Source organism: Oncorhynchus clarkii, chromosome 10 (genome assembly GCF_045791955.1).
Source record: "Oncorhynchus clarkii lewisi isolate Uvic-CL-2024 chromosome 10, UVic_Ocla_1.0, whole genome shotgun sequence".
NCBI lineage: Eukaryota > Metazoa > Chordata > Actinopteri > Salmoniformes > Salmonidae > Oncorhynchus > Oncorhynchus clarkii.
The window spans coordinates 30,399,373-30,417,707 of record NC_092156.1 but is presented as its reverse complement, the minus strand read 5'-3'; the positions used below and the strand labels follow the sequence as shown (position 1 = coordinate 30,417,707).

Here is an 18,335-nt window from a genome sequence, read left to right as displayed (position 1 = left end):
GGTCTTATTTAAAATTATTACTTTATAAAATTGTGTCTGCAGAAAAGTGTGCTTTGTGCCTAAGAATTTTGAATGGAATGTTTTGTGTATAGATTTCCGAAGCAGGAAGCCTGTCAATGGAGTTCTCTCTGGGGTTGAGCATGAAGTGGATGCAGATTATAAACTCAGCAAAAAAAGAAACGTCCCTTTTTCAGGACCCTGTCTTTCAAAGATAATAGTAATAGTAAAATTGTAAAAATCCAAATAACTTCACAGATCTTCATTGTAAAGGGTTTAAACACTGTTTCCCATGCTTGTTCATGAACCATAAACAATTAATGAACATGCACCTGTGGAATGGTCGTTAAGACACTAACAGCTTACAGACGGTCGGCAATGAATTAAGGTCACAGTTATGAAAACTTAGGAAACTAAAGAGGCCTTTCCACTGACTCTGGAAAAACACCAAAAGAAAGATGCCCAAGGTCCCTGCTCATCTGCTTGAACGCGTCTTAGGCATGAGGACTGCAGATGTGGCCAGGGCAATAAATTGTAATGGCCGTACTGTGAGATGCCTAAGACAGCGTTACAGGGAGACAGGACGGACAGCTGATCGTCCTCGCAGTGGCAGACCACATGTAACAACACCTGCACAGGATCGGTACATCCGAACATCACACCTGCGGGACAGGTACAGGATGGCAACAACAACTGCCCGAGTTACACCAGGAACGCACAATCCCTCCATCAGTGCTCAGACTGTCCGCAATAGGCTGAACGAGGCTGGACTGAGGGCTTGTAGGCCTGTTGTAAGGCAGGTCCTCGCCAGACATCACCGGCAACAATGTCGCCTATGGGCACAAACCCACCATCGCTGGACCAGACAGGACTGGCAAAAAGTGCTCTTCACTGACGAGTCGCGGTTTTGTCTCACCAGGGGTGATGGTCGGATTCGCGCTTATCGTCAAAGGAATGAGCGTTACACCGAGGCCTGTACTCTGGAGAGGGATCGATTTGGAGGTGGAGGGTCCGTCATGGTCTGAGGTGGTATGTCACAGCATCATCGGACTGAGTTTGTTGTCATTGCAGGCAATCTCAACGCTGTGAGTTACAGGGAAGACATTGTCTGGCATTGTCATGCTGGAGGGTCATGTCAGGATGAGCCTGCAGGAAGGGTACCATACTGCTCGTTCTGTGCATGATTTCCTGCAAGACAGGAATGTCAGTGTTCTGCCATGGCCAGCAAAAAGCCCGGATCTCAATCCCATTGAGCAGGTCTGGGACCTGTTGGATCGGCAGGTGAAGGCTAGGGCCATTCCCCCCAGAAATGTCCGGGAACTTGCAGGTGCCTTGGTGGAAGAGTGGGGTAACATCTCACAGCAAGAACTGGCAAATCTGGTGCAGTCCATGAGGAGATGCACTACAGTACTTAACGCAGCTGGTGGCCACACCAGATACTGACTGTTACTTTTGATTTTGACCCCTCTTTGTTCAGGGACACATTATTCAATTTCTGTTCGTCACATGTCTGTGGAACTTGTTCAGTTTGTCTCAGTTGTTAAATCTTGTTATGTTCATACAAATATTTACACATGTTAAATTTTCTGAAAATAAACAGTTGACCGTGAGAGGACATTTTCTTTTGTACGTCGACTGACCTGGATGGAGTAAGGAAACCCACTTTGTTCGTATTATAGTTCTTTCCATAAGTCTTTCCCCTTCATGGAAAGCTAGGCTTTATGAGATACCCAGTTAGAGCCTTGGCACAAGCCCCCCCCAGTGTTATAAATGGGCTTGTATCAAGTGTATGAAGACAGGGAGGTGGCACGACAAAACCTATTCCCCCCTCAGGAGACTGAAAAGATTTGGTATGGGTCCTCAGATCCTCAAAAGGTTCTACGGCTGCACCGTCGAGAGTATCCTGATGGGCTGCATCACTGACTGGAATGGCAACTGCTCGGCCTCTGACCGCAAGGCACTACAGAGGGTAGTGTGAACGGCCCAGTACATCACTGGGGCCAAGCTTCCTGCTATCCAGGACCTATATACTAGGTGGAGTCAGAGAAAGGAACTAAAAATTGTCAAAGACTCCAGCCACCCAAGTTATAGACTTCTCTCTGCTACCGCACGGCAAGCGGTACCGGAGAGCCAAGTCTAGGTCCAAGAGGCTTCTAAACAGCTTCTACAGCCCCCCCGCATTGTTAGGGGCTCGTAAGTAAGCAAGGTCTGTTGTATTCTGTGCATGTGACTAATACAATTTGATTTTAGGAAGAATATCATGTGCCAGCAGAGGTTATATGTTGCAACTGTTGTGGCAAACATGTGCCTCTGTTATGGTGAAGGAGACCGAGGTGGTGAGAATAAGGGCTGTCCAGCGTGTCTCTTATTTGGAGGCGGTGAGAAGTGGAAGGAGCGAGTAGTGTTGAAGACGCAATGGTAATTTCCTGGCAATCAAGGGATCCTGATATATTACATGTGAAAAAGGTGGACTTTGTAGCTTTTATTGCAATGGTCATAAACAGTACAGCACAAGCAGAGAAGAAATCAGGAAATTGAAATAATTTAGAGTTTCTAGCCGAGGCCTTGTAAGAAGTCCGGTGAAAGGATGTTCTGCCGTCACAGGCCCTTGAGCCTGTGTAGCGATGTGACTTGAATTGGAATGTGACTGAATGAGGGGGATTTTTTCTTTGTGCTATTTTATGATCCCCCTTCCTACAATGAATTTTTGTTTTTCTATAGTTGGCCACCCATACAGTAGGTGGCGGCATGCACCTCCAAAGCTTGTTTGCGGTCTGCCATAACGCCAAAGAAGCAGTTTGGAGTGGAATGTCTAACTATGGTGAGTCACGTGTCTTTTAGCTGCCAGTTTTGTATGTTTTTAACTTGCTCTGTTACTGCAGTTTTAAATTAAGAACTTCTGAACCGTTTTTATTCTGTCCTTTTTAAGTGTCAGAGTAAAGGCCAGCTCTCTCACTTGGTGTTAGGAGCATTAGTAAACTACCACTTCCACACAGCAGCAACGGGTCAGGTGCTCTGCCAGGAAGCCTTGATAAGTGGGCAATTATTGGTGCTTGTCAATCTGTGAGAGAGGTGGCAAGAAATCTGCCTTGGTTTGTTTTGTGTTACCTATTTGGTTTGGGTATTCCTGTCTGTAGTTTCCTTTTGTGTGTATATTATCTACTTTGGAACTAATAATCTGCTTTGGCTGCCGACCCATGCGAGTGAGAATGGAGCCGGCCCTGGATCTAGGTAAGGTTGCCGTCTCCTGGGCACATGCACACAGCAGCATACACTGATTTCTCATATAGATGCACATATTAAATCAGGTTACAGACAATGTACCTAGACCTGGGAACCCTAGACATAGCAAGTGTAGCCAAATCAGAGAGCTAGCTAATTGGTTTTGTAACAAGTGGAAGGGGATGGATGATGAGGGAGGAGAGGAAGATATTTCAGATCAGGTGGTGGCTGGTGTAGCGCTGGCACACAGGCTGATCCCATCTCAATGTGTTTAAGTGGGCATCTGAGGCTGAGGGCTGTTGGAGGACTTAAGGCCCTGATCCTTGGTAACCATATTAAAGGACTTACACTCACTTCCTCTCCTGTCTTCACCCACTTATTAATCTGTGTCACAGGATATTACAGATATCTTAATTTGAGCCAGTTTGCTACAGCAGGAAAATAATCCTGCAGCAACAGTAAATGTGGATAATGGCTTTTTTGTAGGGGTTGATTAATAAAAAGAATGAAGTCTGAAATTTCAAAGTGGAAATTCACAAGTTAAATTTCCTGCATTGCAGGAAGGTGCCATTTGGAAAGCAAATGGCACCTTATTCTCTACATAGTGCACTAATTTTGACCCTATTGAGGGTTTTCTGTTAATAATTTGAAAGTCAATTCAATCAGATATGAGATTATAAAGCAAACCCTAACAGTAGCCCTGAGTTCATGTCAACATGCGGACTCAACCCTAACCATATTCCTACACCTAGCTTCATGTCCACATGTTAGCTCAACCCTAACCATATTCCTACACCTAGCTTCATGTCCACATGTTAGCTCAACCCTAACCATATTCCTACACCTAGCTTCATGTCCACATGTTAGCTCAACCCTAACCATGTTCCTACACCTAGCTTCATGTCCACATGTTAGCTCAACCCTAACCATATTCCTACACCTAGCTTCATGTCCACATGTTAGCTCAACCCTAACCATATTCCAACACCTAGCTTCATGTCCACATGTTAGCTCAACCCTAGCCATATTCCTACACCTAGCTTCATGTCCACATGTTAGCTCAACCCTAACCATATTCCTACACCTAGCTTCATGTCCACATGTTAGCTCAACCCTAACCATATTCCTACACCTAGCTTCATGTCCACATGTTAGCTCAACCCTAACCATATTCCTACACCTAGCGTCATGTCCACATGTTAGCTCAACCCTAACCATTACCCTAACTTCATGTCCACATGTTAGCTCAACCCTAACCATATTCCTACATCTAGCTTCATGTCCACATGTTAGCTCAACCCTAACCATATTGCTACACCTAGCTTCATGTCCACATGTTAGCTCAACCCTAACCATATTCCTACACCTAGCTTCATGTCCACATGTTAGCTCAACCCTAACCATATTCCTACACCTAGCTTCATGTCCACATGTTAGCTCAACCCTAACCATTACCCTAACTTCATGTCCACATGTTAGCTCAACCCTAACCATATTCCTACATCTAGCTTCATGTCCACATGTTAGCTCAACCCTAACCATATTCCTACACCTAGCTTCATGTCCACATGTTAGCTCAAGCCTAACCATTACCCTAACTTCATGTCCACATGTTAGCTCAACCCTAACCATATTCCTACATCTAGCTTCATGTCCACATGTTAGCTCAACCCTAACCATATTCCTACACCTAGCTTCATGTCCACATGTTAGCTCAACCCTAACCATTACCCTAACACTAACTTCATGTCCACATGTCTGCTTATAAAGCTTTTGATACTACAAATAATTCTGTGCTATAACTTATCACACTAGCTGTTTTATATTATATATATATATATATATATATATATTTTCACTTCTCTCTCACCCTTTACATTTTATTTAACTAGGCAAGTCAAATAAGAACAAAATCTTATTTACAATGACGGCCTACACCGGCCAAACCCAAACGATGCTGGGCCAATTGTGCGCCGCCCTTTGGGACTCCCAATCACAGCCGGGTGTGATACAGTCTGGAATCAAACCAGGGTGTCTGTAGTGACGCCTCAAGCACTGAGAGGCAGTACCTTAGACCGCTGCGCCATTCAGGAGCCCATGCAATCCACTTGCTATGAAAACAACTTGTGCTATCCTGAACTAAGCAGCCTCTTACTCTGGCAGCAAGCTACTTGTCTTATGGTTTACCACATCCTCTTGTCATTTAGAAAATAAACATTATGTCCTCATGCACAACCACAAGAGGCTCAATGTGCACATTGACTTCATGTCATCGTGTACATGTCAACAGACAATTAGGTGACTAAAAACAGTGAAAACATCATGGGGATGAGACAAGGTATTCATATCAGAAACCGGTTCTATATTACCATCAACATTGAGCCTGCAATGATACGGAGTGTGTGGGAGTATTATTCAACTGAACTCATAATACAATTTTTATAAACACTTTTTAAACTGGGCTGGTAAAAATATAATTTGGGCAGTGCATCTAATTAGAATCCTTCATAGCAACATCAATGAAGATTAATGGCAAAAACAACTCCCTGCTTACGTAGTTGTTTTAATAAATGGTCCTGTGTTTGTTTGGTCTGACTGTAGAGCCAGGCACACAGGATGAATTACAGGGGAGCGAGCCAGGAGGGCAGTAGGTAGAGTTTCAAGGTCTCCTGTCTGCATGTCCTTTCTCCTCGCATCCTTCTCAAAACACTTTGAAGGAGAAGGCCCGAAGGGAGGGACATTGGCTCTTCTCCCCAATGCAGTTAGAGAAGGTGAGGACAGAGGCAGCGAGGAATAGAGGAAAGACTAATTGAGAAAGAGCCTATATCTTCTACTGTAGACTCTGACCCTGCTGCCTCCATGTCGGTCTGTGGCTGGGCTGCCGTAACATGGCCACAGCAGTAGGGAGTGTGTGTGTGTGTGGGCTCAGACCTTTGTCTTATTCCACACCACCAGCTCAACTGTATACTTGCTTAGTCTGTCATAGTGCAATGGATCCCAGTATTGGGGAGATTCATGAATACATAACCTCTGTTTCCACACTGAGAAACAGAAATACTTTATATTTTAACACTTTGTAGTCAACACTTTTTATATTCAACACTTCCACGATGGAGGAGATGAGGACTGTGTGTGTCTCACCTCCACATCCAGTCCTTCAGGGTTGTGAGCAGCTCCCGCAGGAAGTAGTGTAGCGTGACGAGCGGTTTCTTCCATAACACCAGAGACACACGCTCCTCGCGGTCCCTCTGCTTCCTCTCACTCAGCGACAAGGAGTCTTCAAAAAAACACACACACACAGTGGGTTTTACCTTTACCACCTCTAAAGACATGTCAGTCAATGTGAACTACTAGGCTGTAGCTTAAATCAACTCAAATGATACTGTGCTGGTTTTTATTTTCTTCAGTCAGGGTGAACAAATACTTTGGTCTACATCACTGCATGTTACGTCAACAATAAATCATTAACTTCATTAACTGGTCATGGTCATTTTGTGGTTCATTCAGCGGTCCCTACCTGCAGACTGCCTGTTGTGCTTTTCTCTGGCTGATAGGCGCCTCTGAGGTAGCTCGCAGTCTGCCCCATTTTTTGCCATCTCATTGAGTAGTGGTTGGACTGGGGGACACCTGAAGAGGAATGACAAAAAACAGAGAGGACAGACTGGTTAGAGCAGACCTAGGGGACTGTCGGTCCAGACTGAGTGTTGAGCAAAGTGCAGCAAGATATGGGACAGACTGTGTAGTGTTGGCAGGTCTAGTCATGGCGGAGTGATGATCAGAGTGCAGAAGGTGATGGTATCATTAGCCCTATGCATGACCTTTATCGGGTTACCACTAATCTGCAGGACACAGAACAGTGTGTGAGAGACAGCTGAGAGTTGGGACTCTGACATACAGGCACGCAGGCTGCTCAGCTCTGGTGGAAGTTTCAGTGTCACACAGCCTGATAATCCCTCTATCCAGCACCCTTGGCTCTGCTACAGGAGGGCTCCTGTATTCAGTTTACAAATGTACACATTAACTGGGCTGACAGACTGCAGACACAGTACAGCGTTGGATTTTACAGGGGCCCATGATGGCTCTTTTCTATTATAAATAGGAATTATATGGACACATGCTGACTGAGGCCCGAGTAGGGTTGTTTTTGTTGTGAGAAATATTAGCTGCGAGCCTCTGGAACACACATGGACAGTGACAACCTACTACTGAATGGTATAGGGTGGCTCATTCAAACCTCCTAGTAAGTGAATGAGCAAGTTATTTACTACAATCAACACTACAAAAAAGTAGCCAAACAGATGTTTTACAAAAAGTTACCTGTTCCTTCTAATACAAATACTGGGCTAGAAAAGATGCATGGGAAAATTATTTATTGGGCTGAAAATACAGTAGCATTAAAATCATCACTCAGTCAGTGTTGAGTTTAGGCTATAATATTCAGTTTAGTAGGAGATAATAGCCTACTACACCTACATGCTCAATAATGCAGTGTCAGAGTGTTGGTGCAACACAAGCACAAAATACACAGACTGGTTCCTACACCTAGCAGTTAAGCCAGTCATGTACAGTTTAGGGGGAGTAAAGGTAGTGGATGCCCCATATCAACTTCAACTGCTGCCTCTAATCATACCATGAATGTTTTCTGTGAGAGAAGTCCCTTTGGCTGAGACAAAACAGCTTGGATATACGGTGTATTGACAGCTATCCAAAAAGGAGAGCAATATGCAAAGCCAGCTGCATTGCAGAGCTAGTCAAGCACCTTTAAAGGGCCAATCTGGAATTGCTACATACATTTTTGGTCAGTTAAATTAATAGCCATTGATTTTTGAAGAAAATAACTTTTATAAATGCTTCATGAGTTACTGTCATACCCCATAAGATCCCACAAAATAAGCTTGTTTTACTCCAATGTTTGTAAACAATGTAAACATACACTGTATAGCTTCAAAACATGGTTAACATTACCATTTTGATCTCATGGATGGTCAGTCCTTGCAGCCACAGCTCTAGGAATTTGAGTGTTCATATTTCTCAAGCTCCATCCCTCAGCTGTTTACCAAAACAAGAGGCAGGGTGTGCCTTTTTGTTATTGTTTGAACTCCGGATTGACCCTTTAATATATTGTCTTGTCTACTCTTGTGCGTCAACAAAACTGTTGTTTGGCTGTGTGACGTAACTTGGTGCAAAAAGTTGACAAATAAGCAGCATCACAGCTTGTCAGTACACGGGAGTTGGAACCCCCACTACGCTTCATCATTTAAAGAGCGGAATCTTTGATTTACCTGTAATGTTGATCTCACAATCTGCAAATTCAAGGCTGATGCCTGAAAAGAACAAAACAGCGCGTGTCCTAGATCCAGCAGCGCGCACAAAATCCGCCAGAGCCAAGGACTCGATTGCGCAATAACTTCCTTCAATAAACAGACTGCGTGTTTGAGACCTATTGTGAACCCACTTGTGCCGTTACGCTTCGAAAGCTTGGTTGTGAAACTTCACCAGGGGATAAATTATAATTAAAGTAACATGTTAAACAATCGCGTTGAATTAAATGTGATTTATTTTTGACAAGCAGTTCTAGCATCACTCCCTCTCCACGCAGTGGGCACTGGTTTTTAAAGTAGCCTATCAACAGTAACAAAGTCATAAATCTCTTGGTACGCAACAAGTAATGCACCATGTTCGAGGCAGGCAGAGCAACTTACCATACTGAGATGTCTTGAGTGCTAGCAATATGCCAAAAACCACCGTTTCAAGTGGCAATATAATTATACAACCTACACGACTATAGTCTAGTGCGGGGTGTGGTGGGGGCACAGAAAGGGATAACGCACTAGAAGGATAGTCGGGGGCCGCGGAGGGGGTGGTGGCAAGTAAAATGAGACATTTCACCATTTGCAGTAACTACCCCAAGAGTTAACTAATTTAAAGCTCCAAAAATATATTCAGATCACTTTCCTGGAACACAAGTACAATTTAGTTTTTTTTATATATATTTTTTGTATTTTTTTTTAGTAGGGTGGGGGAGGAGGATTATTTAAGATACTGTTGGAAGAGGCAGGGTTTTCGGGAAGATGGGCAGGGACTCCTGTCCTAGCTTCAGGTGGAAGCTGGTTCCACCGTTGGGGTGCCAGGACAGAGAAGAGCTTGGACTGGGCTGAGCGGGAGCTGCCCTCCCATGGGTGTGGGAGGACCAAGAGACCTGAGGTGGCAGAACGGAGTGCTCGGGTTGGGGTGTAGGGTTTGAGCATAGCCTGACAGTAGGGAGGGGCAGTTCCTCTTGCTGTTCTATAGGTAAGCACCATGGTCTTGTAGTGGATGTAAGCTTCAACTGGAAGTCAGTGGAGGATTGGGATGACATGAGAGAACTTGGGAAGGTTGAAAACCAGATGGGCTACTGCGTTCTGGATAAGTTGCAGGGGTTTAATGGCACAAGCGGGGTGCCCAGCCAACAGCGAGTTGCAGTAATACAGACGGGAGAGGACAAGTGCCTGGATTAGTGAGTGAGGTAGGGTCGTACTCTACGGATGTTGTAGAGCATGAACCTGCAAGAGCAGGTCACTGCTTTGATGTTTGCAGAGAACGACAGGGTGTTGAGCACACAACCATACAATCTCCATTGACAAACATTGGCAGTAGAATGGCCTTACTGAAGCACTGAGTGACTTTAAATATGGCACCGTCATAGGATGCCACCTTTCCAACATATCAGTTAGTCAAATTTCTGCCCTGCTAGAGCTGCCCCAGTCAACTGTAAGTGCTGTTATTGTGAAGTGGAAATGTCTAGGAGCAACAACAGCTCAGCTGCGACGTGGTAGGCCACTTCACACACAGAACAGGACTGCTGAGGGCTGAAGCGCATGAGCGCGTAACAATCATCTGTCCTAGGTTACAACACTCACTACCAAGTTCCAAACTGCCTCTGAAGACAACGTCAGCACAATAACTGTTTATCAGGAGCATCATGAAATGGGTTTCCATGGCCGAGCAGCCGCACACAAGCCTAAGATCACCATGTGCACCGCCAAGCATTGGCTGGAGTGGTGTAAAGTGTGCCGCCATTGGAAACGCGTTCTCTCGAGTGATGAATCACGCTTCACCATCTGGCAGTCCGATTGACGAATCTGGGATTCGCGGATGTCAAGAGAACACTACCTACCCCAATGTATAGTACCAACTGTAAAGTTTGGTGGAGGAGGAATAATGGTCTGAGCCTGTTTTCCATGCTTCTGGCTAGGCTCCTTAGTTCCAGTGAAGGGAAATCTTAAAGCTACAGCATCTAATGACATTCTAGATGATTCTGTGCTTCCAACTTTGTGGCAACAGATTAGGGAAGGTCCTTTCCTGTTTCAGCATGACAATGCGAGGCCATACAAAAATGGTTTGTTGAGATCTGTGTGGAAGAACTTGACTGGCCTGCACAGAGCCCTGACCTCAACCCCATCAAACACCTTTTGGGATGAATTGGAACGCCGACTGCGAGCCAGGCCTAATCGCCGAACATCAGTGCCTGACCTCACTAATGCTCTTGTGGCTGAATGGATGCAAGTACCCGCAGCAATGTTCCAAGATCTAGTGAAAAGCCTTGCCAGACGAGTGGAGGCTGTTATAGCAGCAAAGGGGGACCAACCCCATAAGTTTAATGATCTTGCAAATACACATTTTGATAGGATCTTGAAACCATGGAAAGGGAAACCTGTCAATCTGAGTAAATTACACTGATTAATTCTCTAATGATATCGCAGTTTACATATCTATTCATGGCTCTACCCACTCCAGGAAAATATTTTTGTAAGTCACGTGAGCAAACAATATTTTATTTGTAAGAAAAACAGAAAGTTAAAAGGGTATATTTATATAATGAATATAAGTGTAGAGGGCTAAAACTATTACATATCAAGGCATTAAACCTATATTAAAGCTTATATTACCCCTGGGGCGGCAGGTAGCCTAGTGGTTAGTGTTGGGCCAGTAACCCGAAAGGTTGCTAGATCGAATCCCCGATTTGACAAGGTAAAAATCTGTCATTCTGCCCCTGAACAAGGCAGTTAACCCGCTGTTCCTAGGCCATCATTGTAAATAAGAATTTGTTCTTAACTGACTTAAAGGTTCAATCCCAAAACTGTATCTAGTAACTGGTTTTCCAGTAGGACAGTCAGACCTGTGCAGACTGCCATGCGGAAACCGACTCATTAGGGTATCTCTTTTGGTACTGTCCATCGGAGTCAGGTCCAGGAATGGTTGTCATAATAGAGGCGGCAGGTAGCCTAGTGGTTAGAGCGTTGGGCCAGTAACCAGCAGGTAGCCTAGTGGTTAGAGTGTTGGGCCAGTAACCAGCAGGTAGCCTAGTGGTTAGAGCGTTGGGCCAGTAACCAGCAGGTAGCCTAGTGGTTAGAGCGTTGGGCCAGTAACCAGCAGGTAGCCTAGTAGTTAGAGCGTTGGGCCAGTAACCAGCAGGTAGCCTAGTGGTTAGAGCGTTGGGCCAGTAACCAGCAGGTAGCCTAGTGGTTAGAGCGTTGGGCCAGTAACCAGCAGGTAGCCTAGTGGTTAGAGCGTTGGGCCAGTAACCAGCAGGTAGCCTAGTGGTTAGAACGTTGGGCCAGTAACCAGATCGAATCCCTGTTCTAACCCACTGTTCCTAGGCCGTCTTTGTAAATAAGAATATGTTTTTAACTGACTTGTCTAGCTAAATAAATTAATTATATTGGCTCTGCAAACTGTATTGTTGGGGATTTGAAGGCCCCCTAGTGAGACGCCATGGTATAATGGAGGAATGTATTGCAAGAGAAAATGGTAGAATGGGTTGATCTGTGGCTGTCTGAAGGTTGGAATATATATATATATATACACACGTTTGAGGTCATCCAATCAGGGGGGAGGATGGGAATGTGATTATTGTATGTTTTGTGTTTAGTTATTTATGTTGTGTGTCTGCTGGTCCTGGTGGTTATGGGTAGTTTCAGGCTGTGAGCGGTGTGTCTGGTGGTTATGGGTAGTTTCAGGCTGTGAGCGGTGTGTCTGGTGGTTATGGGTAGTTTCAGGCTGTGAGCAGTGTGTCTGCTGGTCCTGGTGGTTATGGGTAGTTTCAGGCTGTGAGCAGTGTGTCTGCTGGTCCTGGTGGTTATGGGTAGTTTCAGGCTGTGAGCCGTGTGTCTGCTGGTCCTGGTGGTTATGGGTAGTTTCAGGCTGTGAGCCGTGTGTCTGCTAGTCCTGGTGGTTATGGGTAGTTTCAGGCTGTGAGCAGTGTGTCTGCTGGTCCTGGTGGTTATGGGTAGTTTCAGGCTGTGAGCGGTGTGTCTGCTAGTCCTGGTGGTTATGGGTAGTTTCAGGCTGTGAGCAGTGTGTCTGCGGTTCCTGGTGGTTATGGGTGCGCTCGCTTCCATGCCCAACCTATTGTACATGTATATTATTGTAGCGTCACCATCTTTATTGCAAAAAGAAATACAAACATAACTTTAGACAACCTCTGTCAAATGAATATGTAATGAACTGTCCATTGATCAGCACAGCAATCGATAAATCAGGACTGTTTGCAAAAGTGGTTCTAAGCTTATTTCCATTTTACACGGGTAAGCTAACGGTTACAGAAATGGGGAACACAGACCAGCTCTATAGATCTGAGTGACTGTGTCCAACACCTGTTATGTTGACAAATGGAATTCTGAAATATATCATTTTTCACAATGACATGTATAGCTAAAATAAAGGTTTAAGGAAATACAGGCAGGCACCACATTACTACAAGACAAACCAGTTCACTCAATCAAGCCGGTGGTCTTGTAAGTATAAAAACTAAGTTTGCTTTCATATAATTAAAGAGAGCATGGAAAGGGATAATGTCTTAGTGTATTCCGTAAGGAATCCAATACTTTACCTTGTATGCAGTACAAATCACATTGTGGGAGCAGCACCTCTAAGTATGAATTAGGCTGTTTGTGAAGATTTTAATCCTAAACAGCTACTGTAGTCTGTAAAAGCTGTGTGCTGGAAAACCTTGGCAGAGCATAGGTGAAGAAGGCATTTTGATGCTCATGTGGATTTTATTTTTCAGCTTCAGACCAAAGCTTACTTCTCACTTAATAAATCTATATTAAACAAAACGTTACATTAACAAACGAACCATATAATGACTAAAGGGAAGACCTGTAGGAGTGAGGCACCCAATAAGTGATAAGGCAGGGGGGTTTCTACAATTGTATTATAATGCAATACTAATGCATTGCATGCCATTGTAATAGGCCTACATCCATAATCTAAATCAATGACAAATGTTAACTTTGTAAAAACATGACACCCATTGAGCTCTAAAGCTATTGAATGTAACTCTGAATTGAGAGCAGCTGTCAGACAAGCTCTGTACAGAAGGACAAAAATAAAACGAATGTGTGACAATATCAATGACCTGTTGTATGACTGAAGCTTGATAAAGGTTTTTTCAAAGCACCAAGAATGTGACCTTGCTCTCAAGCTATAACCCAACATTCTGTCAGGACAGGAGTTGCTACCCCTTTTTAAAGAGTACATTTTTATAGCCTCAATCGCACCATAGATCACTTTTTATTTGGCAGCTAGCACCTCTAGAGAATAAATTATTCAGATAGCCAGCAAAAGATCCTCAAGGAAAAGTCAAGAAATTAACAAATTGACCCTGAACAAAACAGACCAGTAAGTAGATGCAAGGTGGATTATAGAGAATACAAATATGCAATAGAATAGATTCGTTTTGTTTTCCCCACACCATCAAATCCACATCACCTTTAATTCACACTAACCTAGCTTCATTCATACACGATGGCATTAATTAATCAGATCCTACTGTTACGAAAGCATGTTTTTCCACCAGACACTAGACCATTTTCATTCATCAAGGACTCGGTCAAAATTACAGCGGCTCAAAATAAAATATTATTAGGTTGTAGCAATATCATTAACCTTATATGCTTGACAACCTGGAACGCGTCAGTAAACTAGCATTTTACAAATACATGCTGATAGAGGATAGCCTAATGTCAAATATGGATAGACTATTTGGCCTAATGTTATGCTACTACTGTTAAACACCACGACAATGAAAAGACATCAACCGAACAAATAGTCAGTCCCCTTACCTTCTCCTTTTTCACTCGAACTGTCAAAAGCCGCAGCCTGACGCACAGGAAACAGACCTGTATTTTATTTGATCAAAGATTATTTATTATATTGACAAGATGGTCGAGTGACCTCTCTAACAAGGGAAAGACATGTCCTTTAAATACGGAAGCCAGATCAGGTGGGACCATTCTAGCCAATGAGAGGGTAGATACGCGTGAAACGACACAACTCAAATACTCCGTCGATATTCACTAATAATAAGTGAATATCGACGGGTTTTTCTAAGTAATGGTTTGACCAGTATCAAAATGTATTCCCTGTACGGCCAGGTAGTCATTTGAATATTGGAAGGAGTGGGCTGTGGACTTCGCCTAGGCAGGCACTTACGGGATCGGAGCAGCGATGGGGAACGGCAGTGGGAGCGAAGCAGACGCCAGCTTCATGGGAGAGGAGTTCAAAATGATTCTGGTGGTCCGATCAGAACTGAAAATGGATATGGGGAAAGTGGCAGCCCAGTGCTCACAAGCCGCTGTCAGCCTACAAGCAGGTCCAGCGTAGAAACCCCGAGCTACTGATGCAATGGGAGTACTGTGGACAGCCGAAATCGTTGTTAAAGCCCCGTATGAGGACAGTCTGATAGAACTGCTAACCCATGCCAAAGTAGGTCTTTCTGCTCCAAGATGCAGGGAGGACACAGATAGCACCAGGGTCCCTTACTGTGCTGGGAGTAGGCCCTGAATCAGCTGATCTCGTGGACACTTGACTGTATTGGAAGTAGGATAATCCTGGTTCAGAGAAGTGGTCACCTGGGAACTATGTATATACACTGCTCAAAAAAATAAAGGGAACACTAAAATAACATCCTAGATCTGAATGAATGAAATACTTTTTTCTTTACATAGTTGAATGTGCTGACAACAAAATCCCACAAATTATCAATGGAAATCAAATTTATCAACCCATGGAGGTCTGGATTTGGAGTCGCACTCAAAATTAAAGTGGAAAACCACACTACAGGCTGATGCAACGTCCTTAAAACAAGTCAAAATGAGGCTCAGTAGTGTGTGTGGCCTCCACGTGCCTGTATGACCTCCCTACAACGCCTGGGCATGCTCCTGACAGTCTGTGGTGCAACGTGGTGTTGGTGGATGGAGCGAGACATGATGTCCCAGATGTGCTCAATTGGATTCAGGTTTGGGGAACGGGCGGGCCAGTTCATAGCATCAATGCCTTCCTCTTGCAGGAACTGCTGACACACTCCAGCCACATGAGGTCTAGCATTGTCTTACATTAGGAGGAACCCAGGGCCAACCGCACCAGCATATGGTCTCACAAGGGGTCTGAGGATCATCTCGGTACCTAATGGCAGTCAGGCTACCTCTGGCGAGCACATGGAGGGCTGTGCGCCCCCCCAAAGAAATGCCACCCCACACCATGACTGACCCACCGCCAAACCGGTTATGCTGGAGGATGTTGCAGGCAGCAGAACGTCTCCTGATGTACTGGCCTGTCTCCTGGTAGTGCCTCCATGCTCTGGACACTACACTGACAGACACACCAAACCTTCTTACCACAGCTCGCATTGATGTCCGATCCTGGATGAGCTGCACTACCTGAGCCACGTGTGTGGGTTGTAGACTCAGTCTCATGCTACCACTAGAATGAAAGCACCGCCAGCATTCAAAAGTGACCAAAACATCAGCCAGGAAGCATAGGAACTGAGAAGTGGTCTGTGGTCACCACCTGCAGAACCACTCCTTTATTGGGGGTGTCTTGCTAATTGCCTATAATTTCCACCTGTTGTCTATTCCATTTGCACAACAGCATGTGAAATTTGTCAGTGTTGCTTCCTAAGTGGACAGTTTCATTTCACAGAAGTGTGATTGACTTGGAGTTACAACCATGTCATCCTAGCAGAACTGATACCCAGACCCAATAGGCCTACATCTTGTGTTTAGAATGTGCACTTGTACTTAAACTACCCCCAAACCCACCTGAGCTTGCATTTAAAAACACTAATACATCCCTCATTTGACAGGCAAAAATCCATAGTGATATGGATTTTCCCTAAAGGATGCCTTGATAAAAGGTTCATAAGAGTGAAGGTAGACCAACTAACGTTGGCCGTGCACGGCCGACGCAATAGGACTGCTGTCATTTTCAATGAATTCCCTGGCCATTCTAAATGTTGAATCGCCACAAATCATTGACACCTGTGCATGGCCGACGTGTTAGTCTATCATCCTTACAAACATGACGATAAAACAAGGTTGAGAAGGGAACAAGAGACCCGACCAGACTTTTCTTGACAAACAAGAAGCCTTTATTTTATGTGGAAAAGGAAACTGCTGTTTCATTCATCATCATGATCCAGATCCTGCACAATCAACTATTTGAGTGCACGCTTAAATCTAGTCATTTGTTTTGAGAGTATAGGGTAGAGGGAGAGTTAATGATTTTCTTTGTATACACACACACAAGCCTTTGATAAAAACACAATTACCAGTTTCTTCAATTAGATCAGACAAATATAGGTTCTGAGTCCCAAATGGCACCCTATTTCCTGCATAGTGCAGTATAATTTTTATGGGCCCTGGTCAAAAGTAGTGCACTATATAGGAAATAGGGTACCATTTTGGCCACACAAAGAAAACCTGGCAGGACATCAAGGCTATTAGGTTTTATATCCTCTTCTGTACAATCAAGAACAGTGACCTAGAACACCACGATATCCAGCATATACCAACCGCAGCACAAGGGGAGGGGGGAAAGTAACACACATGTCTGACTGAACTGAAGAACAGAGCTTCTTTAATTCTCGTAATCAATCCCTCCAAATAGAATAGTCCCACGAGCACTTTACAGCATGAGGAAAGTAAAGTGTCTTACACGCAGCTGAGTGAGACGCACGGTCCCTCTACGCACGGTCTGACTCAATGACTAACTGGAGAGCCTGCATAGGCTTGGGAAGGATGGAAATCATGTCTGAATGCATCTTAAAATAATCTCTCTAGAGCTACACAACCCCTTTAACCCTGTGTAGGTCATTACTGGTATTTGTACATAGTGTTACTAGTTTGTGGGTCATGGAAGCGGCAGTCATGTTCAAATATAGAAGAACATTGTAGCTTTTTTCCCTTTCTGAATATACAATAATTAAATGCATTTTACAGACTGATAGAACAAGCTGCTCACACATATCAAAATGAAGAGATTCTACATTAGTTTCTTCACTACAGAGTGCAAATCAGATGCTTCACAACATACCTTTTAATTAAGAAGAGGACTCTCTTCCCACAAGCCCCCTCATTGTACATAAACCATTCCCCATTTTTTTTTAAATGGCATCTAGTAAATATAATGGAATGTGAAAAATTATAATAATTGTGATCCAATCTTTTTCTTTGACAACAGAAATGTCCTTCATGAGTTTTTTTTTTAAGGAAAACAAAAACATAAAAAAAACTGCTTGTTTGAATCCACTAAATGTTGTGAGAAGATGGTAAAAGCCTAGTGAAGGACTGAGCTGAGAGAGATGGATGGGCTCCAGGGCTTGCCAGGAGACCTTTACATGCCGTAGCCAAAGCCTGGTTGGGCCTGAGGTGCCTGGGGGTAGCCTGCAGGAGCCTGGTAACCGTAGCCATAGGCCTGCTGGGGGGGCACGGGCACGCTTGGGCCAGCAGTCAGCATAAGCTGGGGTGTGCCTGGAGGAAAGAGAGGCATTTCACATTTTGGGCTAACACCAAAGATTAGAATCTATTCAGATTCGATTAATTTACTGATTCAAATCATTTGATGCCGATTGATTTGAATATTTAAACGTATCTTTTAACATGGAACACAAGCCACAGCTCAACTCTTAACATTCCAGAGTGCCAAGGAAACTGTTATTTTTTATTTGAATGATTTTTCTTTTGAACAGCAGACTGTAGAGTGAAGACAGGTTGAAGAGATTGAGTCAAAGGGCAGCGGGCCGGATTCAAACCCATGCTGTCTGCCATAAGTGTTCCGAGGTCAGAGGCAGTAGC

General features: G+C 44.1%; 2 protein-coding genes and 1 pseudogene across 7 annotated transcripts in view; 1 reads left to right on the top strand and 2 right to left on the bottom strand.

Moving 5' to 3' along the window:
• The window catches only part of LOC139418257 (vacuole membrane protein 1-like), a 107,215-nt gene extending 92,779 nt beyond the window's left edge, over positions 1–14,436 (bottom strand). The window contains exons 1-4 of one of the 5 annotated variants that reach the window (XM_071167574.1): positions 8,922–8,993; positions 6,956–7,058; positions 6,737–6,846; positions 6,361–6,496 (exon numbers count right to left, since the gene is read on the bottom strand). In XM_071167574.1, the coding sequence (XP_071023675.1) occupies positions 6,361–6,496; positions 6,737–6,846; positions 6,956–6,981 (272 nt within the window). In that variant the 5' untranslated portion in view covers positions 6,982–7,058; positions 8,922–8,993. Of the gene's footprint in view, positions 1–6,360; positions 6,497–6,736; positions 6,847–6,955; positions 7,059–8,184; positions 8,256–8,501; positions 8,820–8,921; positions 9,057–14,324 lie in introns of those variants that run through there. The other 4 variants (XM_071167577.1, XM_071167576.1, XM_071167578.1 and 1 more) reach the window with 4 other exon arrangements.
• A 20-nt stretch (positions 14,437–14,456) lies between these two features.
• On the top strand, positions 14,457–15,070 carry LOC139419206 (peptidyl-tRNA hydrolase 2, mitochondrial-like; annotated as a pseudogene).
• A 1,537-nt stretch (positions 15,071–16,607) lies between these two features.
• LOC139418256 (clathrin heavy chain 1-like) overlaps positions 16,608–18,335 on the bottom strand; it is a 46,922-nt gene continuing 45,194 nt past the window's right edge. For both annotated transcript variants that reach the window (XM_071167572.1, XM_071167573.1), the window contains one exon: positions 16,608–18,011. In XM_071167572.1, coding sequence (XP_071023673.1) covers positions 17,875–18,011 — 137 coding nt within the window. In that variant the 3' untranslated portion in view covers positions 16,608–17,874. The remainder of the gene's footprint in view (positions 18,012–18,335) is intronic.